Source organism: Grampus griseus (genome assembly GCF_964374135.1).
Source record: "Grampus griseus genome assembly, chromosome: 8".
In the NCBI taxonomy this organism is placed as follows: Eukaryota; Metazoa; Chordata; class Mammalia; order Artiodactyla; family Delphinidae; genus Grampus; species Grampus griseus.
The window spans coordinates 103,375,980-103,402,436 of record NC_139002.1 but is presented as its reverse complement, the minus strand read 5'-3'; the positions used below and the strand labels follow the sequence as shown (position 1 = coordinate 103,402,436).

General features: G+C 50.1%; 1 protein-coding gene across 1 annotated transcript; it reads right to left on the bottom strand.

Moving 5' to 3' along the window:
- Nucleotides 1-1,980: 1,980 nt before the first annotated feature.
- On the bottom strand, nt 1,981-23,611 carry POLA2 (DNA polymerase alpha 2, accessory subunit). The gene is made up of 17 exons (XM_082660831.1): nt 23,493-23,611; nt 22,889-22,980; nt 22,616-22,673; nt 19,027-19,133; nt 16,620-16,813; nt 15,908-15,996; nt 14,502-14,657; nt 13,519-13,581; nt 12,793-12,835; nt 9,236-9,360; nt 8,616-8,654; nt 7,862-7,935; nt 4,781-4,889; nt 4,404-4,510; nt 3,521-3,580; nt 3,130-3,256; nt 1,981-2,474 (listed from the first exon to the last, which is right to left on the bottom strand). The coding sequence occupies exons 1-17, from the start codon at nt 23,574-23,576 to the stop codon at nt 2,325-2,327; spliced, it is 1,677 nt and encodes a 558-aa protein (XP_082516957.1). The 5' UTR covers nt 23,577-23,611; the 3' UTR covers nt 1,981-2,324.
- Nucleotides 23,612-26,457: the final 2,846 nt, after the last annotated feature.

The window sequence follows — 26,457 nt, the reverse complement described above, 5'->3', positions numbered from 1 at the left end:
TGGCTCAGCCAGGAGCCCCAGGGTCGGGGGAAAGGAAGCGTGTATCAAACAGAGAAGTGAAAAATCAGCCCAAATGGCTACTCCCAGCACTAGGGGAAGCCGCAAGGCTGGGCTGAGCCGGGCTAGGTGACCCTGAGTGAAGGGAAAGGAAACACCGAGGCCAGGGCTGGGCAGGGCTGGGGCATCGAGGCCTGGGAGGCAAACGTGGTAAGAACACAGGACTTTGCTTCTTCAGAACCATCTGCTTCATCCTTGGGCTTGTGTCTTGAAGGCCCAGGGCACGACCAGGACGAGGGAAGATGCCACCAAAGGGGATTCTGAAGCAGGTGGGTCCCAGGAGTCCAGGCCCAGCCAGGTTCCTCCACTTCATCCACCCCTGTCACCAGTGCCCCCTCCCAGAGCCTTATTTCAGAATCCTGAGCCCCAGTGAGGGGAGGGGGGAAGAGCTCTCCCCACAAGCAAGTGGGACGAGGCTTCAGGAAACTGGTGACCCAGGTGAAGAGGGGCCGAGGAGCAGTCAGCTGGTAGTCGCTGGGCACCGACTTCCCGCCAAGAGCAAAAGGGAAGCGTCTGGTGTCAGAGGGGCACGGGTCGCCAGACCTGTCTGCAATCTGGGGTTCTCATCCTGCTTTTTTTGTTTTAAATGCCTGCTCAGGTCCTCCCAGAGCATTGCCAACAGTCACACGACTTGTATCCAGGCAACGGGCTCTTGCTCCCATTCACGCGGAGCACCAGCTTTCTTTCCCGGGAAGCTGCACACCACCGCCTGCCTGCCCGGCACACGCCTCCCTCCCACCAGGATACAGGTCTTTTCTCCCCTCTGTAAACCGCCCTATCCCACTGGGGCCTCTGGATCGTCCTTGACCAGTGGGCACCAGGACATTACCATTCCCCACAAGGCTGCTGCAGCAGCAACATAAGAATTGCCAGAGCCGTGACACCCAAGGAGCCACACGTGGGCTCAAACGGTAAGGGCCGGAGCCTTGTCTATTGTGGCCAAAGGCTCGTAATCTTCCCCCGCAAGGGTTTTCCAAGGCGGGGAGGGGTGGGGTTTCAGCTGATATGTGGCTTGATAGAAATACAAATGACATTCTCGAACTGCGGCAACTCTATCAGGTTGTGGAAGAGGGGCCCGGGCTCCATCCTGAGGCTGCTAAGTCACAGTGGCCCTTTGACCGTGGCTGGGTGCTTCCCGTGTGGGGGATCCTGGGGAGGAGGGAAAATCAGCTCCCCAAGCTGGGGCTTGTCTCCAATTCCTGCCTTCAGAGGAGGCGCTTATAAAACGAGTGAAACAAAGCAGCGACTGCTTGTTTTCAGAGGGAGACCAGTTTTACCCAAGCCTGGTCCGATCTGTTGTTGATTCCACTTCACCATCAGAGGAGGAAGGCAAAGGTTGCACACTATTAGGTTAACTATTTATCTCTGACTCAAGGCATCGGCACGGGCTGCTCCCCCGGCCTGACAGCTGCGGGTTTCCAGCCTTGGCTTTGGCGTGTGAGGCAGGACGGCCGCCAGCTCAGGGCAGAAACCCGCTCCACGTTCAGCCAGCGACATCCTCTCCCCAGATGCCAGGACACACAGGTGCGGGGACGTGTTGGGGACCCTGGAAGGCCTGGCCTTCCAAGTGTTCTGGGCTAGAGGTGAGCCCCAGGCTGCTGGTGACTCGGCTGAGCCAGCGCCGGGGAATCCAGCTCTGGCGCAGCTCGGGGAGGCCGCCCCTCCCGATGGAGGGGTCAGGCTGGGACCACAGCAGGCCGGCGAGGACCGTGCTGGGCGGGCCGGGCCCGCAGCCAGCTGCTCGCTCCATGGCCCGAGCCCAGCGCCTCCTCAGCACAGAGGCTGCGGGGGCCTTGGGAGCAGCCTTAGGAGGATCGGGGCTGGGGCTGGGCGGAACCCAGTGGCAGACGCTGCACAGAGGTCCGGGGGGCAACATTCTTTGTTCACTACCAGGAAAAAGACGGAGCGGAAAGAAGATTAAACTCAGAAGCCACAGAATTTACTTTCATATCTCCAAAAGTTGTTTCTATGTCTGACTCAGTAGGAAATCGCAAAGCCTTGACCTTCCCGCGCGCACCGCGTCCACAGTCAGTTCTCGCTGGGCTCCTAGTGTCCATGAAGAAACAACAGCTTCTTCCAGAGAAGCTCGACGCGGAGTAGGGGTCCAGCTGCCCAAGGTCTTCCCGCTGGGCCCCCTGCCCGCAGCCCTGTCCTCCCCAGCTGGCTGCCCCCTCTCCTTCCATGGGTGGGATCTTGGCAGATGTCTACTCCCGGGCTCTCAGTGTCTGGGAGGCCCGCACGACGGGGGGATGACAGAGGACCGAGACTCAGATCCTGACCACCTGGGCAGCAGTACATGGGCTCCGCCTGCCCTCGGCGCCCGCGGCCCGCCTCCTAAGGTAGAGTCGGCCGAAGGTGCCCCCCACCTGCCCTTTGGTGAGGCGCCCGGGATTCACACAGACGCAGCCAAGGATGTCCTGGGGGAAGGAAAGAAAGACTGTGGGTTTGGAAAGGCCAAAATCATCGGGACTGATGTGAAAAAGCTGGACTCATCTAGCGATTAGACCCTAAAGAGGACTTTATAAAATGGAAACGCAGGCCGACAGAACCATCTAAGTCAAATATGCTAATTTATTATTAGAAAACTCAGAACCTTTTGAGTCTCTGAAACAAAATAAAGAAGATGACTCGGCAGGGTGACAATAAGCTCCCAAACTTGGAGACAAACTTGATCTATTTGTTTCCCAACATGAAAAAAAGTTTACCTCTAGAGGTTGAACTGGCTCTGGTTTGGCAAGAGGGGCTTGATCAGGTGGATTCCCTGTGAGGGACCCGATCCCCGGGCAGAGCCTCAGGCGGCAGAGATGAGAATGACCGAGAGCTGCTTGGAGGTCATCTCAGAATTCAGGAGGGGGGCAGGCAAGCCCAGGGCACCTGAGGTGGCCTCAGGTGCGAACCATGGTTTGAGGGTCTTCCTACCTGTCTCCGGCGCCCCCAGGCTGGGCTGACGGAGTGCCGTGCCCTGGGGCGGGGAGGGCAGCGAGGGGGCGCTGCTCACTTACGCACTTTACTAACATTTGTTTTCTGAGACTGGTTCTGGCGTTTCTGGGAAATGGTGGAGTTCAAACCTACCTTCACAAAGTATCTCAGCTCTGAAGGGGCTATGAAGACATCGGGGGTGACGGGCAGCTGTGCATAGGCATAGAAATTCTCATAGTCAATGGCCATGTCCTCCTGGGGAGGGTAGAGCGGGTAGTAGCTGCAGAGACAGAGAGAGACAGTCAGCGGCAGCTGATTCAGGGACCCCCCTCCCCAGATGGATTTCCTCTATGTCACTGGTTTCCATGGTTTCACAGACCGTCTCTCCCTTTCCTCTGTGTTTAGGGGACAGGACGCAGGCTTGTCATCCCAGGGTGGAGTTCCCTGGTAGTGGCCTGGGAAAGGTGTCGAGGTCAAATCTGTCAGAGCTCCCTGAGCCCTAAGCGCTCCCTTCACGGTCAGCTACTCCGTCGGGCAGGCTCACCTCCGCTGCGTCAGGATGTGCTTGAGTATTCGGCTGAACCTGTCTGAAGTTCCGGAAGAACTAGGAGAGGAAGAAAAGCAAGAAACGGAAAGTGGAACCTTGTTTATCAGTGCCTGTTTCTCCTCGGGAAGGAGTTATTAAACTAGAGAGAAGCGACGCGGCCAAGGCGTGTGACAAGAAGGTACCTCTGGGGAAGTTTAAAGACCTGCCCGCAAATGCTCGGTCTGCTGAGCAGGACACTGGGTTGAGCAGGGAAAGAGCAGGAACCCCTTGCGATCAGGGCCCAGGCAGGCTATCACCAGCTCCGCATCGTGCCAGAGAACGTGGAGTCTGTGCCGGCGCGAGGCCAGCTGTAGCCGGCGTGACCCTTGCTCCTCCAACCGGAGCCAACAAACACACACCCATTCTCGCCTAGGACGCAAACTGCTCCACACTCCTTCCCATCATGGCGATGCGAGCAGTGAACCGCTGAGCCTCAGCTCAACACTTCTGGCTGTGTCTGATCCTCCGCAGGGCTACACACTGTTCTGGAAGGGGGAACAGCCTGCGGGGTGAATTCACAGTCACCCTCTACAAGCAGGGGCATCTTGTTTAGGTCACAACGTGGCAAACAAAGAACAGTAGACGAACTTCCACGACTAGAAGTTAAGCGCAAAGACCGAACGGGTGTGGCGCTGCAGGGTCCCAGCCACCAGAGACCCGCGGCAACAGGAGCACATGCATCCCACCGCTCCCCTTGGTGCAGAGAAACTCAGTGGCCAAAGGCCTTGGCAGAAAGTGCTGCTCTAGGGGCTGCCCTCTCAACCCTGCCAAGCAACCCCTTGGCCAAGGACAGGACCAGGATCCAGAGGGACTGCCTGCGGGACCGAAAAGCCCTTCTCACCTACTGATCTCCTCAGCCCCCATGTGGAGCAGCAGATCGGTGGATGTCACGCCAAAGATCGTTCCATTTATGGAGAGCGTGCAGGGCTCGGACACAAACTGCACTCGCTAAAATGAGAAGGGGGGGACAGACGTTTGCACACCAAAGCTAGAAACTTCTTCCCCGTGAAAATGGGGGGTCTGCAAGGGCTGGGGGGACCAGTGAAAGGGGGACCAACCCAACGGACAGTAAGTCACACGCCTGCCTGTTACAAAGAGAAGCTTAAGATGCAGGCACGTGTGCCTCAAAGGCGCCCCCGCCCTCTGCTTCCGGGACGAGTTGGGTCGCCTTCGGCACGTTGGACTCTGGCCGCCTGGTCGATGAGGGGACGCTGGTACCTTTTTGTCCTCCCGAGGCAGGTCGGAGCAGCTGAAGGGCGGCTGTGGGTACACGGGCTCGTGGTGCACGTCTCTCAATGATGGGACGAAGATGAGGTGTGAGCCGGAGCTACTTTGCCAAAAAAAGCATCAGAACAGGAAGGAAAATGAGTGCAGCTGAGTTAGCATAGCTGGGTGACAGACTTAAAGGGTCAGAGCTGGACACAAGAGCCTACTTCCAGGGAAGAAGTTCCGAACGGAGCTCTCCTATGAAGGCGGGGTGCCGTTCCCCGTGGGACACCAGGAACGAGAGACGACCTGTCCTAATTTACACACAACCACCTGGATGGGGCTCATGGCTCTCTCCCAGGACACGCTTTCTCCTGGCTCCGTATGACGTTCTACTCGAGAGAGGAAGAGGACTACTGTTTCGTAGAAAAAGGGGAGAAGAAACGGAGATCTAGGAAAGCAGGAAAGACGAGGATTTGACTGAAAATCCTCAGAGCCAGATCTGAAGCCAAAGTTCTGACTCTTCACACTGTGTGAACAGACGTGGCTTTTAGGCGTCACTAGCCTCCCTGGCTGGGGGCCTCTTCCCTCGGGAGGGACCCGGCAGGCTGAGCAGATCTGGGAGGGGAAGGCACGGCAGGTTCTGGTTCGCCAAGAGCCCGCCCCGCCCACCCCTCCCGCACAGGGAATGAACGCCCTTGGTTTTTCTTTCTCAGCAGCCTGTCTTACAAAGATGAAAGAAATATCTAACTGCAACAGTAAAAGCAGAGATGAGAGACATTTCCTTTGATGGAGGCAGGAGAATCTCTAGGGTTACAAGATGTAAGTGAAGAAAAACCCCGTAACTCTAGAAGCCAACCTTTAACCTCTCCAGCCACGCAGAAGAAGAAAGGGGGAAAAAAACCTGTCCTTGGCGGGGTGGGGTCTATTGTAAAGAGGGAAAGTGTTACTTTGGGGCGAGTTTAACAGCCACCAATAGCTCTCACTTCTAGCGCCCTCTCTTGCTTAAGACGCAGTGGCTTCCCAGAGGCAGGTACAGGCACCTGTGCAGGTATAGGGACGTGGCTGTCTCTCACATGGGATAAAGGTGTTGGTGATGGTTGTCACACCTGTCACTTGTTTGTCAGGCCCGCTCAAAGCGTGAAGTGAGGCTTCTGCAGCGGAAATTCAGAATCTTGAGACCAAAGGCACTTTGCGAATTAGCTATAGTCCCTTTGACATTGAAAGTTAAGTCCCTGTATGTAGCCAAGTCTATGGATTTGGGTGCTGAAGTCTGGCAGACAGGCCGGGGGGTGACCCGAAGGGGACAGTCTGTGCTTCAGATCCCCGGGGCTCAGTCCGTAATGGACAGGAAGGCGGAGGCACGGCTGGCCGCCGTTAAGAGATGGACTCGCTCTGCTTCTGTGCAGGCTTTGGCAGAGCAACAGTTAAGGAGGAAGCGGGCCTCTGGCTCAGGGTTATAGGCTGGCTGCAGGGGGAGGGATCCGAGAGAAAATTCCAACTATGCTGAGCATTGCACAACTTCATACATCACGGTGGGGAAGGGCCTTGCAGCCGCTCCCTCCCTCAAGCTCCCCCTCCCTCAAGCCCCCCCCCCCTCTGCTGGGCTCTTGCGAGGGGAGGTGCTTCCTCACTGGCTCTGGTTTTCACTGATAAATCAGCTTAATGCTCTGCGTTTCTGACCTCTCAGAATAAAAATAAATTCCCCCCAAAGGAGGGCCATTTTTATACTGTTTTGGGAAGGGTGGGGCAGCCCCTCTCCCCGAGGCACACACTGGCCTCAGATGAAAGTGCCTGGTGGTGCTGGGAGCTCACCCCCAGGGCAACAATGCCTGGTTTGTTCTTTGTTTGTAGCACTGCTGTCAATACCATACGGGGTGAGGAACCCAAAACAGAACCCCATCTCAAATCGAAAAGCACCCAGCCTGCGCAAGGGCACCGCCCCGAAGTCCCTGCCTATCCCAGAGGGGATCTGAGGGCTGATAAAACAGGGACACCAGCCCTCCTCCCGTTTCGGGATTTATCTCCTGAGGAGTGCTAGGGGCCTCCAGGTCTGACAAACTCATTCAGGGTCACAACAAACCTGGGAGGCAGAGGGAAGGCACCTATGTTATCTCACTTGGAGGGAGGGAGGGGCAGATCCAGCTGCAAGGCTGTCACCTGCACGATTCATGCCCCCTGACTCTGGGGCAGTTGGGGGTGTTCTTCCCCAGTCCGAGAGGCCTACGACACTGGCCCGTGCTGCTGGTACAAGAAGGTAGAGTTACAGCTAATCAAGCCTGAGATCAGGTCTCCCGGCCAAGGGGCAGAAGATTATACATCTTGTGTTAAAAACCACCTTTGTTACAGACTTACTTTTAAAAGCTTAGCCTCGGGAATGTTTGTTTTTGATGAGCTCAGCTACAGGGAGGCAGATCCCCAGAGGAGGAGATCCACCACCAAGGGCAATTTCTCTCAAACCCTGGCGCTGGAGGGAAGGGACAGGAAGCGGAGGTGTCAGCTTCCTGAAAAACTTTCTACTTCTAGCTTAGACCTTTCCTGGAATAGAGGCTTTTCTCTCAATTTAGAACTGCCCATTTCTCATCACTGCTATGACCTTTCCCAGTCTCGTCCCTAGGGTCTGGGGCAAGCATTCAAGATCCCCACCCTCGTGAGTTTCTACGATGGTTCATACAAGCCGGCGGCGCCCATGAAACGAGGGAAGCACTGACTCGGGGAAGGACTTGGGCTCACCCCAAACTCACTCACACAAGGGATTTTGTGGTGTAAGTCATCAAACACCACCCTGGGAAGATTCCCGTGGAATATGAGTTTATACAAAAGGGAGTGAGAGGAGGAAGGAAGGAAAGAGCGAGCAAGGGAAGAGCGCAAGTCTGTGTAGCCTTTTCAAGTGTGTTTATCTTTGTTTTACAAAGACGCCTCCTCACTCCGCATCTGTGCACTTGAAGTTCAAGGGTTCTATCTGATCTCTGTAGTTCAAAAGGATATAAGGATGGGAACTACCACGACTTCTGAATAGTTTCAGTTTCTTAATGAGAAGCCCTGGAGAAACTTAGGAAGCGTAAGGTTCTGCCCAGTATTTTGAACTCTGACCTTCGTGTCCCTTCGATAATCGTTCGTAGACATTGCTTGAAAACTTCTTCAAATGGGCTTGTCAGTAGACAGCTCTGCAAGAAAAGAGGAGACAGGTTTACAGGGGAGACGTTTGGCATTTATTCACTTGTTGAGCGCTTGTCAGATGACCCTGGGGGCCAGCCCCTGAGCAAGGAGCTGAAGGAGTCACAGTGGCCTCTGTGCTCCAGGAGCTGAGTCTAGCTGGGGGCAGGAAGGAGGCGGCGGAGAATCAGTCCTCCTGAAAGTGAGCCGAGGGGACGACTAGGAAGAAGAGGGTTTTGGAATCTTTTCTGTGGCAGGTAAAACCTCCTGAGACAAAGGGAAGAAATGTCCTCAGAAGGGTCATTTGTGTTTTAAGTTCAAAGGATGGCAAGATGATGTGGGTCATGGAGCTGAGGGTAGCAGCCAGGAAGGTACTTTCACAGGCGCACCTCCGGGACCCGCGGGCACCTGCCTCAGCACCAAGGGTCGGTCGCACACCAGGAGGGCCGGGACTCGGATATCTGGATCCCCCTCCCCCAGCTTCCAAACAGCTCTGTATTCTGGTGAAATGAAGCCCTCAAATTCAGTACCTTTATTAAAAATGCCCTGTGATAATGCTTTCCTGATCAGCCACACGGATTCATTTAGGTTGTTACAGATGCAGGGTAAACTCAAAGAGACGAAAGTAACAGTGGGGGCTTGACTGAATGTGAGTATCTGGTATCTCCCCCTCCCAACCCCAGTCACTTACCTCTACCTGTTCATGCTTAGCATCCAGGAAAGGTCCAAACTGCAGATAAAGCCGCAGGGGAGAAACAAAGGTACCGAAAGAACAAATCAGAACCACACGTGTGTGTGAGTGCCCTCACATAGCCTCTCCTAGCAGTTGTCTGTCCAGGGTCCATCGTCCCTCCAAGGCCACCTGTACAGCCTGGGCCAGGCAGCAGCTGGGGCAGGGGCACCCAGCTAGTATCACAGGCAGAAGGACCTGACGCCTGGATGCTAGCTGTTTTGCCTCCTACAATACCGGGCTTTTTCCTTTCTCAACCCAGCAAGGGAAATCTACCTCCATGCAGTTGTATTGTGAGTTTTCAGAAGAGGTGAGCTCACAAACTGGAGTAAGAGACAGAGGTGGGGATACTGTAAAGTCAAGGCAGGGCGGCAAAACAGCTCGGGCTTTTGGATTAATTCCACGCACACCTCACCTCGCCAAAGGTGTAGGCTGAGCACTAAAAAATATTTTTAAAAAGGAGGAGAGTCCCACACTCATCCTAAAAATTTAGAACCTCATCAGACCTTTTTCTAAGACCGACCCCCCAGTTTTCCCACTGGTGCCTCCCCGGGTGAAGCTGTCCCAGGAGGGCCTCCTACCAGGATGCAGACGTCGGGCTGGTCACGGTTGATGATGGTGATCAGGTCGAGCAGGGGGTCAAATGTGATGCTGTCAGATGTGGTGTATGGCCCACAGGCCACCAGGACCATGATTTGCTCAGAATCTAAGAAAGAAAAGATTGTTAAGATGCTGATGAGAGGACGCTGGGATGGTGGGAGAAAGGACAATTAGGGAAAGATGCCACGGGACTCAATTCACTGAGAGTCTCCTTACGTGTGCAACTCCAGGAATCCAGGAAGAGCAAGACCTCATCCTGCCCTCAAAGAACCCTCCATTGCTGGCAGAGACAGGTAAGTATGCAAACAACTAGAACTCGATAGATATTTACCAGCAGCGCACGAGTCATGGTAGGGAAGTGGGCATCTGGAGAGACTTGATCAAAGTACCATTTGCTTACATGGTTTTCCTCCCAACATTTACTTTGTGGGGTGGGGTGGGTTGGGGGTTTGGTAAAATACATATAACACAAAACTTACCATCTTAACCTTTGTTTTTGGCTGTGCTGAGAGGCTTGCGGGATCTTAGTTCCCCAGCCAGGGACTGAACCCATGCCCTTGACAGTGAAAGAGCGAATCCTAACCACTGGACTTCCAGGGGATTCCCTCTGATCTTAAGTAAACATTTCAGTGGTATTAAGTAAATTCATAATGGTGTGTAGTTATCACCACCACCCCTCTCCACAACTCTTTCTATCTCGTAAAACCGAAACTCTGTTCCCGTTCAACACCAACTCCTGCTCCCCCGGCCCCCACCCTCCCACTGTCTGTCTCTATTATTCTGACGACTCTAGGAACCTCGTCTGAGGGGAATCTTGTGGTATTTGCCTTTTTGCGACTTTGCTTATGCTTGTAAGTAGGGTGTGCCGGAAGCCAGGGCAAGGCAGGGGCCCGGATGGCCGAGATTTGAGTGCTCGGTGTGAGGGACCATCTGCTGGTGAGTGCAGCTGGAGAATCTGGTACCTCGAGGAGTCCACAATGACAGGCTGGGGTGCAAGGCTTGGGACGGGAGACTCTTGTGTGATGGGGTGCAGGGCCATTGCTTTGGGGCACCCTTTTCCTCACAGCGTCTGCTTTCCTTGTGGAGAATCAGCCTTGTCCTCCATAAGCGCCCCCCTCCACCAGGGGGGGCTGTAAATTAGGTGCACTGTCCTCCCCTAGCCAAGGAGCAGGTAAGGGACCCAGCTTAAGCCATTCACACTCTCCTCTGGATTCTGGAATCTCAAGGTGAACTACCCAAGGACAGAAAAAGATTGGCGCTGACCCACCCCAGCAGAGATGCCTGGAAGAGACAGCGGGGGACTCCCTGCTACCTGGACACCTCGAGTTACTAAGCCCTAATCCGTGTTGTAAGCCTGTTCCAGCCACCTGTCCAGTCTGTGAGCTACCTGGATTTCCCCTAACAAATTCTCCTTTTATTAAGTTAGTCTGAACCTGGTTCTGTAGCTTACAACAACAAAACCCAAAGATCCCTGACCTCTTTTTTTTTTCCTTTTTTTAATTAATTAATTTTATTTTTGGCTACTTTGGGTCTTTGTTGGCCACGCGTGCGGGTCTTTGTTGGCCACGTTGCGGCGAGCGGGGGCTACTCTTCGTTGCGGTGCGTGGGCTTCTCATTGCGGTGGCTTCTCTTGTTGCAGAGCACAGGCTCTAGGTGCACAGGCTTCAGTAGTTGTGGCGCACGGGCTCCAGAGTGCAGGCTCAGTAGTTGTGGCGCATGGCCTTAGTTGCGCCACAGCATGTGGGATCTTCCCGGACCAGGGCTCGAACCCGTGTCCCCTTCATCGGCAGGTGGATTCTTAAACACTGCGCCACCAGGGAAGTCCCCCTGACCTCTTAACAGGCAGTTTCATTAGTTTCCTATGGCTGCTGTAACAAATTACCACAAGCTTCGCGGCTTAAAACAATACACATTTATCATCTTACAGTCCTAGAGGTCAGAAGTCCTAAAATCAAGGGGTGGGCAGGGCTGCATTCCTTCTGGAGGCTCTGAGGGGAATCTGTTTTCTTGCACTTTCCAGCTTCCAGAGGCTGCCTGCAGTCCGTGGCTCATGGCCCCTCCCCCACCTTCGAAGCCAGTGGCCTAACATTTCTAATCTTTGTGACTCTCACCCTCCTGCCCTCCCTTATCAGGACCCCTGTGATTACACTGAGCTCACCTAGACAATCCCCATCTCGAGAGCCTTAACTCAGTCACACCTGCAAAGTCCCCTTTGCCATATAAAGTAATACGTTCAGGAATATATTCCAGGAATGAGGACCATTATTCACCTACCAGAGTGGCAACAACTCAACTGAGACAGAGAATTCAAGGGGAAGCGTAACACTCGCCACACCCAGCAGTGCCGTGCTGCTGCGGGGGACAAAGCTAATGGTTCTGAGGAGCCTACAGGAGACGTCAATCCCAGGTAAACGGTGAGTGCCAGGAGGGCCAGGCTCACGTCCTATTCTGTGTGTCCACACCCAGGGTGCTGTGAGCCCAGACGCTGCTCACAAACTGTCTGTTAACAACCTACTCAACTGCTTCCAAAGGCTTCCCTGGCACAGCTCAGGCTCTGGGCATTTCAGCCCTGTCTGTTTTCTTCGTTACCTGAAGTCGATCCAGTACCAGCACTCTTGCTTCCATAAACACTTATTTTCTGAGCGAATGTGCAATGTCATAAACTCCTAGATTTCGTTCCTGATTCCAGGCTGCCACTAAGAATGACCTCACACGATATTAACGTGGAGGGGGTGTTGACAATGTGCTAGTGTCAGCCATCTCCCTGCTAATCCTCAGCAGTCTTCTGCTTTGCTTACAAAAATGCTTGGAATTGTTCTGAAGCAAAGTTTATTAAAATGTTCGTCTTTTCCCATCTAGGTTAGTGACCAAATAACTCTAGGCTTTCTGAGAAATTTGCCTAATTTTTAAATACATTTTTTATTTTGGAAAAACTTTAGAATTGTAGAAAAGTTCCAAACATAGTCCAGAGTTCCCTATGTACACCTTTCACCCAGCATCCGCTAATGTTAATGCTAGCATCTTATATAACTATGGTACATTTGTTGAAACTAAGGAATTAATGCTGGTATATTACTGCTAACTCCTGACTTTATTTAAATGTCACTAGTTTTCCCATTAATGTCCCCTTTCTCTTCCAGGATCTAGTCCAGGGTATCACATGGCATTTACAGAAATTCTTTTAAAAATGGCTGCTCTTTAAAAAAATTTTTTAAATTTAAATAAATAAATAAATAGCTGTTCTTTTCCCTTTTCAAAGCTACCTTCAAATACCTGTTAAACATTAGTCTTTAAACGACAGTCCTTGTGGAGTCAGAGCACAGGCGATAACGCTGACAAAGCCATGTAGGCCCAGACCCCTGGCCTTCCACAAAGGGCCAGTGAACCCACCAATTCACAGTCGCCCTTGGAGCTCCGGCATGGTGCTCTCAAACAGCTCGTGTAGCTTCCCTGGGGCCTGAGGAACTGCGCTCCTGTACCCTTGTCCACCACCCTCCACCCGTATTGTTAGCAAAATAATGTTTGAAGCAAAGTTTACCTCCATCCTCTTCAGTGGGCTGATGGAACGGAAGTGGCACGCCCTTCAAACAGGAGAGAAGCTACGGTGAGGTTTTGCCCCCGGCACTGTCTTTGGTCAGGAATGCGGTGAGCACTGAATGGTGGTGTGTTCGTGGGTGTCTTGCCCCTTGGAGCTAAAAGCCTACAGAGTTGATGGTCCTGCCATTTTTCTTTACTGAGTGGCAAAGAAACCTGGGTAGCACAAGGTCACGGCTAAACTCATAAAACACCCAGCAAAAAGCAGGAGCAAAACAGGTGCCTGTAGGATCAAGGTCCTGCTGGGCGAGGATGGGTCCTGCTACTTCTCCTCGCATCCTTGGAAATCTGTGGAGGATTGTTGCTAGAGCAGGGACTGCTAAGCTACGGGCTATGGGGCAAATCTGGCTACCGCCTGTTTTTGTAAGTAAATTTTTACTAGCACACAGCACACTCGTTGGTTTACGGGTTGCCTATGGCTGCCTTTGTGCTACGATGGCAGAGCTGACATTGTGACAGAGACCATACGGCCTGCAAGAGCCTGAAATGTTTACTGTCTGGCCCTTTAGGGGAACAGTTTGCGAGGCCCTGACCTAGAGGTAAGTCCCACTCTATAGACAGAGAATTGAGAAGCAAATAACTGGGCCCTTACAAAGGATGGGCTCTAGGACAGACAGAACCGCATACACTGCCTGCAGCAAACCGGGGGGGAGTGGGGGGACACCGGTACCTCGTAGAGTCTGGTGGCAACAAGTTTTCTACCAGTGGTGTTGATTCCTTCCATAACCACAACCTGAAAGACAGGCAGCAGACAGGCTTGCATCACAGGGGAGATGAACGGGAGGTCTGGAATAAGTTATACTCTGATAGAGTTAAAAGTATTGTCCAGGACTTCCCTGGTGGTGCAGTGGTTAAGAATCCACCTGCCAATGCAAGGGACACGGGTTCGAGCCCTGGTCTGGGAGGATCCCACATGCCGCGGAGCAACTAAGCCCGTGCACCACAACTACTGAGCCTGTACTCTAGAGCCCGCAAGCCAAAACTACTGAGCCCGCACACCTCAACTACTGAGACCGCGTGCCGCAACTACTGAAGCCCGCATGCCTAGAGCCCGTGCTCCGCAGCAAGAGAAGCCCCCGCAATGAGAAGCCCGCGCACCACAAGGAAGAGTAGCCCCTGCTCGCCGCAACTAGAGAAAGCCCACACGCAGCAACGAAGACCCAACGTAGCCAGAAAAAAAAGAAGTATTGTCCAGCTACTCTCATTCTATAATTGTAAACTTGGGGGTATTTTTCTAGAAAACAAACCAAGGGGGTTATGTTGGCGTAATAATAATTGTACTTTACATGGGTGACCTCATTTTACCTCTCCTGTGAGGTAGGAATTATCATCCCCATTTCACAGGCAAGGATACTCTGGTTTTGAGAGGTTAGTAATATCTCTGTAATCACCCGCCTTGTGGGGTGGAACTGGGGTTTGAACCTGGCAGCAGATCCCAGAGCTAAGGTCCGAGCATATGGGGGAAGGTTGAAATCCCTACACTGGTGTCCCCTCTTGGGCCTGAGCTCCAGCTACACCTCACGGCATCAGACGTCAAAAGCGAGGGGCAGCTGGCCAGCGACGAAACGCTCACTCTTGGAGCCACAGCCCTCTACACACACTACGGAGCAAATAAGCACGCCCGTGCCCAGTGGGAGATGCCCCTGATCTCACCTGTCCAGGAAACAGAGAATACTCTTTGAGCTCAGATAGATCCACTGGAATCTGAGCGCCTGAGGAATGCTCCCGATCTCCCTCAAGAATCACCGACTTGTGGTTCAGCTTCCCGTTGCTGTCACAGCCAATCTGGCCCAGCAGGGTGACGGGCTCCTGCCGAAGGTACACATAAGAATGACAGTCTTTGGGACAGGAGCTCAAAATCTGGTCAACGTAATGAAGAGGGACACAGACCTTTTCAAAACAACAACACACGTTTTTTTTTGTCGGGGCATCATTTTGAGCCTGAGGTGACCACAAACATCATCACTGGCTCCTTGGGGTGGAAGGACCCTTAAAAGGCATCTAGTCTGCCCACCACCTAATGCTTGAGCCCCTCTAAGTGGCTGCCTGAGCCAGAGCATCTCTAGTTAAGGGGAACTTGCCCCCTTGCCACCCCCAGCAGCCCATGCACCGCACCCCTGGATAACCGTTAACAAAAGCTCTCATTTACTGAGCTCACTAAACAGCAGGCACCGTTCTAAAGGCTTACGTGTATTAACTCATTTAATCCTCACAACAACCGAAGGTGGATACTATTACTGCATCCATATTACAGATGAGAAAAATCAGTAACAGAAAGGTTAGATAATTTAGTCAAGGTCAAACAGTGGGAGAAGCCTGGGTTTGAAGCCCAGAAGTTCGGCTCCAGGGCCATATCCTGAACCACACACCAGAGTGCCTCTTAACAGGAAGTTCTTCGTTAAACTGAGCTGAAATTTCCCTCTCTGCGGCTTCCTTTATCCTGTTCCCACTCCCGGGGGCAAACTGAGGAAGTCTAATCTTTCCCCACGAGATCGTACATCCCAGCCTCCCCTCCACTACTTCCTCCCAAATTCCCCCAAAACTTCCTTATATGACATGGTTTTGCCTATCTTCCCCAACTGGCCATTCTTCTCTGAATGCAAACACATGACAGAGGTACCATAAAGAATCTTTGAGAACACATCTCCCCTTAAAGTACGTTCTAGAGAGAAAGCACTGGTGCACGTGCCAGATTAAACTATGACATAAAGACACGATTGGCAACACTTGGTCCCTAATGACAGAGGCCAGAGAAGGGGAGAGACTGTGAGTCACCGTTTCTGGAGATCCTCACCTTGCTGCTGTCCTCATATCCTGATACTTGAATGCTTGAATCCCTCAATCTTTGTTTACATGCAAGACTCTAATACAAGTGCAAAGGAAATGATTTTCTCTGGTCACAAAACCAGAGAGCACTTATAACCCATTTTACCAAATTCATCCCAGATAGATGTTCTAACTAGAAGGTAGACGATCAGTGAAAAGGAAGCAGGAGGCTGCTTTTTCATCGATTTAAAAAAACAATATCATTCAGGAAAGATTATTAGAATAACTCTTACTTGTGCTGTGACTAGAACAGGAGTAAAAGCCTCAATCTTGTAATGCTCCTTGAGCTCACTGCCAAGTTCTTCTATCTTACAGGTCAGAACTGAAATCCCAGAGGGCAGAAAGTGTGTTTAAGACATTTTACTTGCCAAGAAGAGAAAACATAGCACCTTGTAAAACATTAAAGTCAGTCATTTTACAGAAGCAGGAAGGATGCCTAGGACACCGGCCAGTTCGTAACTTTCTGAAGGCCGAGCCAATTTCCCGATGTTGGGCTGCTGAGCCCGGCCTTCCATTTGGCCACAGGGGGTCACGCGGCACAATCCCAGAGTCAGTCCGGCTCCCACCCTAGCCTTCCTCTCACTCAGGTCGTCAGGGAGGTTTAGAGGAAGCCAAGCCCAACCTGGAAAGCCTTCCATTCTTCACAAGGAAGAAGCCATAAATGTCTTTGCTTCCTTTAACACTTTAATTGGCTTTCTTTACACAGTTCAAGTGGTTGTTACTGGGAAATGGTTATGTGCTTTCTCTTTAGCAAAGTGATGTGATTTGGGAGAAATATTGAGAGTTATCATCTCATATCCTGTTACTAATAGGGGCACCCGGAGGACATCTATCAAAGGCAACCTTGAAACTTGTTCTACCAGCCTAGCTGAAGCTTTGTTACTGACTCGAGACCCTTCCGGGTGGTTTTATATCCTCCAGAATTTCAAAGAGAAAAACAATTACCTTCTCGAATGTCTGGGAGCTTCTGAAACATGGATTTGTAGCTCCCGGTTAGTGGCTCTGGATACCCCAAGACCTTCACGCTGATGTTACTGGCTCCTTCTCTCCCGGACCAAGACATCACCTGTGCTGAGCCAAAGGAGGTAACCACTTCTCCTCGGTTACTTCTCGAGCTGTATTTCTGAGAGGGAGTAGCACTAATTGGAAGCAAAAGACATTAGTGTTAGTGTGTTCATACCTAAATGGAGAGAGGAATAGGATGAGGCTGCCTCTTGAAAATGGAGATTTGGAGGAGCGCCAGGCTGGCCTCACATTTTATAAACCTAATCAGCTTAATGGGGTTGGACATTCTGGACCTTTAAGGAATTTCAGGAACGAGGGGGTTGAGGAACACCAAACGTGTTCAGAGGAGTTTAGATGCAAGGACACATTTTAAAAGGTCTTCTCCTGGCTTAAAGAGTAAAAAGTAAAACAAAACCCAAACTCTGAATTGATTAAAAAGCAAGTTCCGAGTACTATTTTCTTCTTATGAATTTTCAGCGTTTGTTAGAACATCATCAGAGCCTGGAACTGTGGATAAGCCAAAAGTTGCCGTGCATACACCTAAGACCTCACGACACAGTTCAAGGTAGAAACAGCAATGAAGTGAAGTTACATGAAATGAATCAGCTTTCCCCAGTGTCTCTGCAGGTGGACGCATAACGAGTTCTGTCAGCTGGTGAACAAACACTCCCATTCTCCGAGTCTCAACGGACAAGTTCTCGTATTTCCACTCACTGACTGATAAATTCCACCTCCAAGGACACACGGGTATTGCTGATCTGCTTAGAGGACAGCGAGGTCTTCTAACCCTTTGGTCATGAACACGGCGTAGAGAGAGGTCCAATTAAAACAGGCTTCATTTAATGTTCCGAAACTCTGCAGGAACAAGTTCTATGGGGGCACTGTTGCAATGGGTGCTACCAGTTCCTCCTTCCCAGGGAGGCTACAGAAAGCGAGCTTCATTAATTACCTCTATCTCCAATGCTGCCTCTACCTGAATAATTTAGAAGTTACTTTCATAAATTACAAAGCCAGTTTCTAATGTCAGCTTGCATTAAAAAATGGCGTGCATTAAAAAATGACTAGGCAGCACATTGCCGACTGCTCCGAGCTCCTCCCTGTGAAGCTCCATGGGGTGGGCGTTACAGCCGGCCCTTTAATGCAGGGAGTCGCTCACAGGGCGTCAGCTGTAGACAGATCTACGAGTTGCAAAGCCTTGCTTGCTGAGAGGATAGAACTGCTGTCATGGTGCCAGCACCTATGAGAACCATCTCTGTACACCACACCAACCATCTCTGTGCATCCAAAGATGCCCTTCTAAGTCTGGAAAGCTCACTTCGGAAGCCCGTTTGAGAACTCCCGAAAGCAGGAGTGGACCACACTAAAGTCAAATCGTCCCTCAGAATCCAACCACCGTTCAGCTTGAATGACGGCTATCACCTCCTTTCTTTTCTTTTTTTAATATTTTTTGGCCGTGACGCGTGGCTTGCGGGATCTTAGTTCCCCGACCAGGGATTGAACCCAGGACCACGGCAGTGAAAGCACCAAGTCCTAACCACTGGACCGCCAGGGAATTCCCTATCATCTCCTTTCTAATGTGACAGGGCTAGAAAGTCTTAAGCTCTGCTCCGTCTAGAAGAAGTGACTCCTAGCAGCCAAGTGTTTCCCTAACTGGTTAACATTACTGTTCCTTTGCCTCATCCAGATGTGGCAGCGCCTTTCTCCTCCTCAGTAGAGCTCTCATCTATGGAATTCTCTCACATAAGACATGTCATTTATGGATTTCCAAAAGTCACATGTGATCTTTGTGGATTTATGTGCAGAGGTGGCAGCAGGGATAAAATACCAATTAAGCTGGTGTAGATTCACAGTGACAAGAAAACTCTCAGAAACTAATTGTAACCCGAGTGAGGGACAAAGAACAGGTTACGCAACATTATGAACAAAGATACGTGCTTTTCTTTTTTAAAAATAAATACTTCAGATTAAAAAAAAAACCCAACAACACACGAACTAACAGAAGCAGGTGGAAACCTATTTGCCTCTACTGGCAAGACTCAAAGGCCTCCCAACTTCTGAATAGACAGGTTGTTTTCAGTAGAAGATATCAGTTCCTGATCTAGGAAATGAGCCACAGAAAAGCAGGTAGAAAGTGAGTTCCCTTAATTACCGTAAGAAACAGTAATTTTCCACACAGGACAAGAGAGCAGGGAGGGCAGAGAGCCATAGGCTTTCCAGCCAGCTCACTGCAGAGGTAACAGTCCACTCATATTCATTCAGTCATGCTGTAGTGTCAGCCGCCACTAGAAACCAGAGAAAGGGAAGGGCAGGCCTGCTGTTGGGCAGCTGAATTAATTATGAGCCATACCTTGGAGAGAAACTTGATGGTGACAGGAGCTGATGGGGGCTTCGAGTAGACACACTCCTTTTTGTGAGGGGGGTTTCCGGAGTGGTGATAGCTCGCTTCTGAGAACCCTAGAAACAAAAGAGGAAAAGAGCCCAGTCACTCTAGATCCAGGCTGCTAATTAAGTGTACAGTTCCTTAGGAAGAAAGTGAGGACGGTGCCCGAATGAAGGGCACAGATAGGATAGGGTTGGTTTTCTTCTTAAGGCCCCATTTTCCAAGTATAATCTCAGAGAGAAATCCTCGTCAACTGTAACCCAGTATTCATCAGTATCATGTCTCCATTTGGGAGGCAATTATGAAACAAACGCCAACATTCCCCAAAAAGGATTGCCAAGCAGGCGATCTGTCCTCTCAAATCACTCGCGTGTTCACTTTCCTTCCCCACCTCTCTTTGCTTTACAACAGCTGTGAGTTTTGCTATGCATACGGTTCTGACCTGCGTGGACACATTTTCCTGACAAGGGATGGGACCATGTTACTATTTATTTTGGCAAAGTCTACCACGCATTTTCAAAATTAAAGAAGGGAGTGACTCCAGGCAGATAACGAGTGAGCTCACACTTGGAGAGGACTTAGCAAATGCCTCACTGATGGTCACTTCTGTTTTCTGGGTTTTGCTCATCAAGAATCCAGAGATACCCAGAGCAGAGGGTGAAACCCCCAAATCCCGAGATCCATTGCTCCCCAGAGTCTGGGACGACCAACTGTGGCTGAGGAATGACAAAATCCTTGCCTGGACGGCAACCAGGCGGCCAGCTAGTCTGCAGACATTCCCCTATCCTTGGGCTCCTCCTGGCTGCAGGTTTAAGTTATGCCACCAAAGCTGCCTACAGGGGTGACGACGAACAGATGGGAGAGAAAGGATTCAAAACCACCATTAAGGAGCTGGAATGGAAACTAGATTTTAAAAAGACCCTTATGCTACCACCCTTATACAAGAGCCATTTAAAAATATTCCTTCCTAGGGCTTCCCAGGTGGCGCAGTGGTTGAGAGTCCGCCTGCTGATGCAGGGGACACGGGTTTGTGCCCCGGTCTGGGAGGATCCCACATGCCGCGGAGCAGCTGGGCCCGTGAGCCATGGCCGCTGGGCCTGCACGTCCGGAGCCTGTGCTCCGCAACGGGAGAGGCTGCAACAGTGAGAGGCGTGCCGCAAAAAATAAATAAATAAATAATAAAAATATTCCTTCCTAGTATTTCAATATTTTTCCAATTAAAAAAATCCTAATAGTTGTAATCTTATTTTGAATATGAACCTTCACTTAAGTAATACATACACTGAATTTTTTGCTCTATATTAATTATGAGCATTTTCCCACATTGTCACAATCTTCATCCTTTTTAGTAGCTGTGTTGATTGAACTGATATACAATAATTTACTTAACTACTTCTCTATTTCTGGGTGCATTTGTAATTTCTGGTGACTATAAATAATGCTGAGATGCCCATTTTCACACACACAGCTTTTCCTAGAATTTGGATTTGTCTTTTTGTTTTGTTTTTTTTTTTTGCGGTACGCGGGCCTCTCACTGTTGTGGCCTCTCCCGTTGCGGAGCACAGGCTCCGTACGCGCAGGCTCAACAGCCATGGTTCACGGGCCCAGCTGCTCCGCGGCATGTGGGATCTTCCCGGACCGGGGCACGAACCCGTGTCCCCTGCATCGGCACGCGGACTCTCAACCACTGCGCCACCAGGGAAGCCCTGGATTATTTTTTTAGGGGAGACTCTTACTAGGGACGATTATTGGGCCATAGGATGGTAAAGATTTTATGGTTTTGATATATTTTCTCAAACTATTTCCCCCAAAGACCCTTCAATATACAGTGGGCTACAGAACTCTAGGTCTCCCAGGACATGGACAGAGGATGGGACTCTGGGAGAGAGCAGAGCCTCGTGGCTCTCATCCTCAGACCTTGCGGTGAAACCTGATTGTGTCAGCAAACCAGCTCCAGCTACGCTCCTTGGGGGTGCGCTCCCTCTAACCAAGCTCAGGAGACTCACTAATACTACGTGCCAGTTCATTCACCTGTAATGAGAAATACCGAGGGACCACAGTCTCACATCCTGGGGTGAGCATATCCTCACACCACACAGGAACCCAAATTGTAGCCAAGGATGCCAGCTTATTCACTTATTAGAATCATAATGCCGACATCATGGGAACTTCAAATCCTCAGGCGAATGCATCTCTCCCTGGCAGGAAGGACATGTGGAGAGCCAAGATTTATGGTGAGCATGGGAGCAAAAGTGTAGCTGTCAACTGCACAAGCCAAATATTTAATGGTGACAAGCTAAGACCACTGACACATTCACCTCTGTAACAGGGGCACCGCTGCCCCTAAGATCTGACACGGGCACTGTTTGGGTGGGAAAGGCCAAGGCTTGGCTCTGACTCTGTCATCATGCTGCCGCCGATGTCTGACAGCCTCTGTGTGGCGGGCGCTGCTCTAAGCAGTTTTCCTGTTTCTAGCCCAGCCCCATTCTGCCTCTCCTCTGACCTTCAGACACACATTTCAACTTGTGTGCTCATTTCAACCCAACTCTCTCAGCTCTGATTCCAGGGTCACAAATTTTAATCCGTGACTGAGCCTCTTAGGTACTTTTGTAGCAGGAATGGGGTGTCCTTGATATGGTATTTCAGCCATCAGAAGGGTGTATACGTCAACAGTAAATTAAGTAAATTGGCATCTGACTTATGCATCAGTCTACTGAGAGCTGAATTACCGTGAGTCAGTCCTGCAGAACACTGTGAACATTTTCGCTTTCTTGCTCTGGACAGGCGCACCTAAACTATTCACCTCCTTTCTTACAATGTAATTTACTTTGAAAGATTAAGGCTTACTCCCTGGTTAAGGATTTCCACAAACATATTTTCTATAAAGAGTAACTACTATTGATATTACTGAATACATTGCTTTGGGCTTGGCGCTTTACACATTCATTTAATTTTCAAGCCCTCTGAGATAGGAGATATTATCGGCGCTGGCTGCCAGCTTCTTGAAGGCAGAGCACACCCAAACCTGTTTCATTCACCAGTTCACCCAGTGCCTGGCATATAGTAGCTGCTCAATAAGTGAATGAATGGATCCTGATTTTAAAGGAAAGGAAAAGGCAGCTCAGAGAGATAAAAGCAACTCACTCAAGGTCACCGAGGTCTCTGACTCAGGCATGGAGGGCAATGCTTTTCCACTGCCCTACTCCACCTCTCACACTGGGGTCCAACACCCAAGTCGGATCATTCAGTTACAGTCCACTTGATACAAAATTAGGCAACCATTAAAAAAGAGTAATTATGGAGAAATTGCATTTATAAAAATTTTATGATATGATAACTGAAGAAAGCAGGACAACCATGTGTCCACGAGGACTGCCATCATGCATAAACATCTATGCATGTGATCGGAAAGGAAGATGCATAAGTGGAAGTAGAGCAGGAAACTGTATGAGTGGTGAATTTTCTCCCTTAGAACTTCAAACGCTGTGCTGATATTTTTAGACTAAAGAAAAAAATGCTATGTGTAGAATGCAATTTCCAAACACGGCACACGCACCTTAGAGGGTGTGGTGTAAGCATTCAAGAGGGTCTCCTCTTCCTCCTCCACTTCAATTCTAAGAACACTGGTTAAGAGAAACAATAAACTTCCACCCAAAATCTAAGGCAAGGGTTGATCAAAAAAGAAACCTGAGTATTAGTTACATTTGTTGCTTGTTTCTAAAATTATACATGCAACAGATAACAATAATGCAGTGACAACAATAACGATAGACAAATGATGAAATACAATATGTGGTTTGATGCAAAGGCCTTGATCAGAAAAGGATACAGCTCTTGTATGGAAACGATGTCTCTGGCTCCCGCGTGCCCACTGTCCTTGGAGGCACTGAGCCTGGCTTTGGACAATCTTTTGCTCAGAAACTGAGGAAGAAAAGATAATGAATATATTATTCCATAGTCAGGTAATAGAGGAGGCGTTCCCCACAGCCATGAGGTAATAATGGGCATTTGAAACATAATCAAAGATATAAAATTCCTCAAAGGAAGAATGCAGAAGATGCATGATAGACCAAAAATTAAAGACTTTACCTGTGACTGTTTCCCTTCAACACATAACAGTTCTAATATTAACACCAATTATTTGTTGAAGACAGTTTTAGGTGATTTACATCCATTCTTATTTCATTCAATAACCATAAAAAGTACAGAGCAAGAGAACCACTGAGAGGAGAGGAAACTGAGGCTCGGAGCCATTAGGTTAGTTGGTCCAAGCTCACACTGGGACTGAAATCCAGGCCCGACTCCAAAGCCCACACTCTTCTCAATACAGTGCACTGTCTCCCGACTGAGTAGACACGGAGAGTTACGTTATCAGTTTGCCTACAGTTTGTTCTTTTTTCTTCTCTTTTCTTTTTTTTTTAGTTTGTTCTTACCTCATGCTCAAAAGAGTTTAGGGTCTCTGAGGTGAGGCAGTCTTTACGTGTGCTGGTGCAGAAGGCTATAAGCTCGCCAGCCATTCCCTCCTCATTCTGTCCATACAGAACACACAGCTCTATCACTGCAGGGGGAAATTAGACACGTAAGAACTTAGTTCATTGCTTGCAGCTTTCATCTTGAAAAGTGAAAATAATCCTCTACTTAAATTCAATCAAAATTTATTCAGCACCTACTAGGGACAGGCACTGTTCGAGGCCCAAGGACACAGCAGTGAACAAAAAGAGACGCACCCTTGTCCTTAACGCAGCTCACTATGGAGGGGAAACAGAAAACAAATAAGTAGGGCTTCCCTGGTGGCTCAGTTGTTGGGAATCTGCCTGCCAATGCAGGGGACATGAGTTCGAGCCCTGGTCTGGGAAGATCCCACATGCCACGGAGCAACTAAGCCCGTGTAACACAACTACTGAGCCCGCGTGCCACAACTACTGAGCCTGCACTCTAGAGCCCGCGCGCCACAACTACTGAGCCCACATGCCAGAACTACTGAAGCCCGCGCGCCTAGAGCCCCTGCTCCTCAACAAGAGAAGCCACCACAATGAGAAGCCCGTGTACCGCAACTAGAGAAAGCCCGCGTTCAGCAACAAAGACCCAATGCAGCCAAAAATAAATAATTTTAAAAAAATGAAAAAATAAAACAAATAAGTAAAAGACATACGTTAGACAATTAAATGTGCTTTGTAGGAAAATAAAGCTTGGACAGGGGTGGGGGAGTGGGGGGAGGGGCTGGCAATTAAAAAAAAATTTTTTTCCCTGCGCCACCAGGGAAGCCCTGGGCTGGCAATTTGAAACCCAGTGATTAGGGAAGGCTTCATTGAGGAGGTGACTTTTTTTTTTTTTTTTTGCGGTACGCAGGCCTCTCATTGTTGGGGCCTCTCCCATAGCGGAGCACAGGCTCCGGATGCGCAGGCTCAGCGGCCATGGCTCACGGGCCCAGCTGCTCCGCAGCATGTGGGATCTTCCCGGACCAGGGCACGAACCCGTGTCCCCTGCATCGGCAGGCGGACTCTCAACCACTGCGCCACCAGGGAAGCCCGAGGAGGTGACATTTGAGTAAGGACTTGAAGGAAGTAAAGGAGCGAGTCAGACAGTGTTGAGGGGAAGAGCTTTCAGGCAAAGATCCTGAGGGAGAAGCAAGATCGGTAAGGCCTCTGGGGCTGGGATGCACTGAGGAAGGAGGCGACAGAAGATGAGTTGAAAGGGTGAAGGGGGTGCAGACCGTTGGCCACTGTAATTATTGAGCAAGCCAAGAAATCACCAGAGGGTTTGAACAGAGCAGTAACACGATCTGACTTCCACTCAACAGGGTCACCCTGGCTGCTGTGTTAAGCAGACTGAAGGGGACAAGGGCAGAATCAGGGGGACCAATTAAGAGAACCATGGCAAAGTCCAGGTGAGAGATGATGGTGGCTTGGATCAAGGTGGTGGCAGTGGACGAGGGGGAGAAGTGGTTGGACTCTAGGTGGGAAACGCTTTGAAGGTAAAGCCAGTGGGATTTGCTGACTGGATATGGGGTGTGAAGAGAGAAAGGCGACAAGGATGATGCTGTGGGTTTAGCCTGAGCACCTGGAAGGGGGCAGTTAACTGAGCTGGGGAGACAGCAGGAGGAACTATGAGGAGAGGAAGCAGGAGCTTAGCTTTAGACACGTGGAGTTTACATGCCAATGAGACATCCAGCTGGAGACATCTAGGAGGCAGACCAGCCCGCAGATCAGGCAAAAGGTCTGGGCTGAGATATAATTTGGAAGTCATCAGCAAACACATGAATGTAAACCCAGGAGACCAGGTGAGATCACCAAGAAGCCGAGCGCATCTCGGGGCTCAGGATGCGGGTGAATCCGCAAAGGCTGAGAGGAGGTGACACGCATGGTAGAGAACACCTGGGAGGAGCATCCAAGCAGCTATGAGAAAAAACGTGTTTTAAAGGAGAGGACATGATAAATGGCATCAAATGCTGCTATTCATCCAAACGAAGACTGAAAATGCATCCCTGGCTTTAGGTGAAGGTCGTCGGTGACCTTGAGAGGAGCAATTTCAGTGAAGCGGTGGGGATGAAAAAGCTGACTGAAGTGGGCTTAAAGAGGAAAAATTTGAAGAACAGGTAATCCTGAGGAGGAGGTTTGTTGTAATTGGGAGAAGATAACTGGAGTGGGAAGGCGGGACAATGGAGTATTTAAACGGAGGGAGTCTAAGAGTCACATTCCTAGGCTATTAGGAAAAAAAACCTTATAGAGAGAAAAACGGAAAATAAGGGGAGAATTATTAGAGTGATGTCCTTGAGGAGGAGAAGGAATGGGATTTAGGACTCAAGTGGAGCATGTGGCTTTTGCCAGGAATATGGAGAATTTATTTACTGTAATGGGAGGAGGCAAGGAATATGGCACAGACACAGGTCAGTGGGAAGAAGTAATGGGGGTAGCTTAAAGAAGTTTTCTAATTCCTTCTATTCTTCTCAGCAAAACAGGAAGTAAGTTCGTCGGCTGAGAGTGAGAGTGGGACAGAAGGTCGTTAAAGGCGCGGCAGGTGACGAATAATCATAGGAGACTCAGGGTGAACAGACCAGGGAAATATGGTATGACTGTCAGGCAATATTAAAGTCCCAGCGAGGTTAGCAATTATGAATTCCAAGTCTAGAATTCCAACAGCACTGCCAATGTAGCCCTACATGAGATGGAAGCCTTTATAAATTCTCTTGTTTCGATTTCAGGCTCACCAAATAAATTTCTGACTATGATTGGCTTTCTCATTCAAGTCTCCTGTTAGGAAGAGAATGCCCTGGAGATAAAAACTTGGAGTATTCTGGTCTCTCATAAATTACCACGTTTGCATCCTGGTTTTATATATTAAAAAAGTTCAATATGCTGATGAATGATTAAGGCAGGTGCACAATCACCCTGCTTCTAA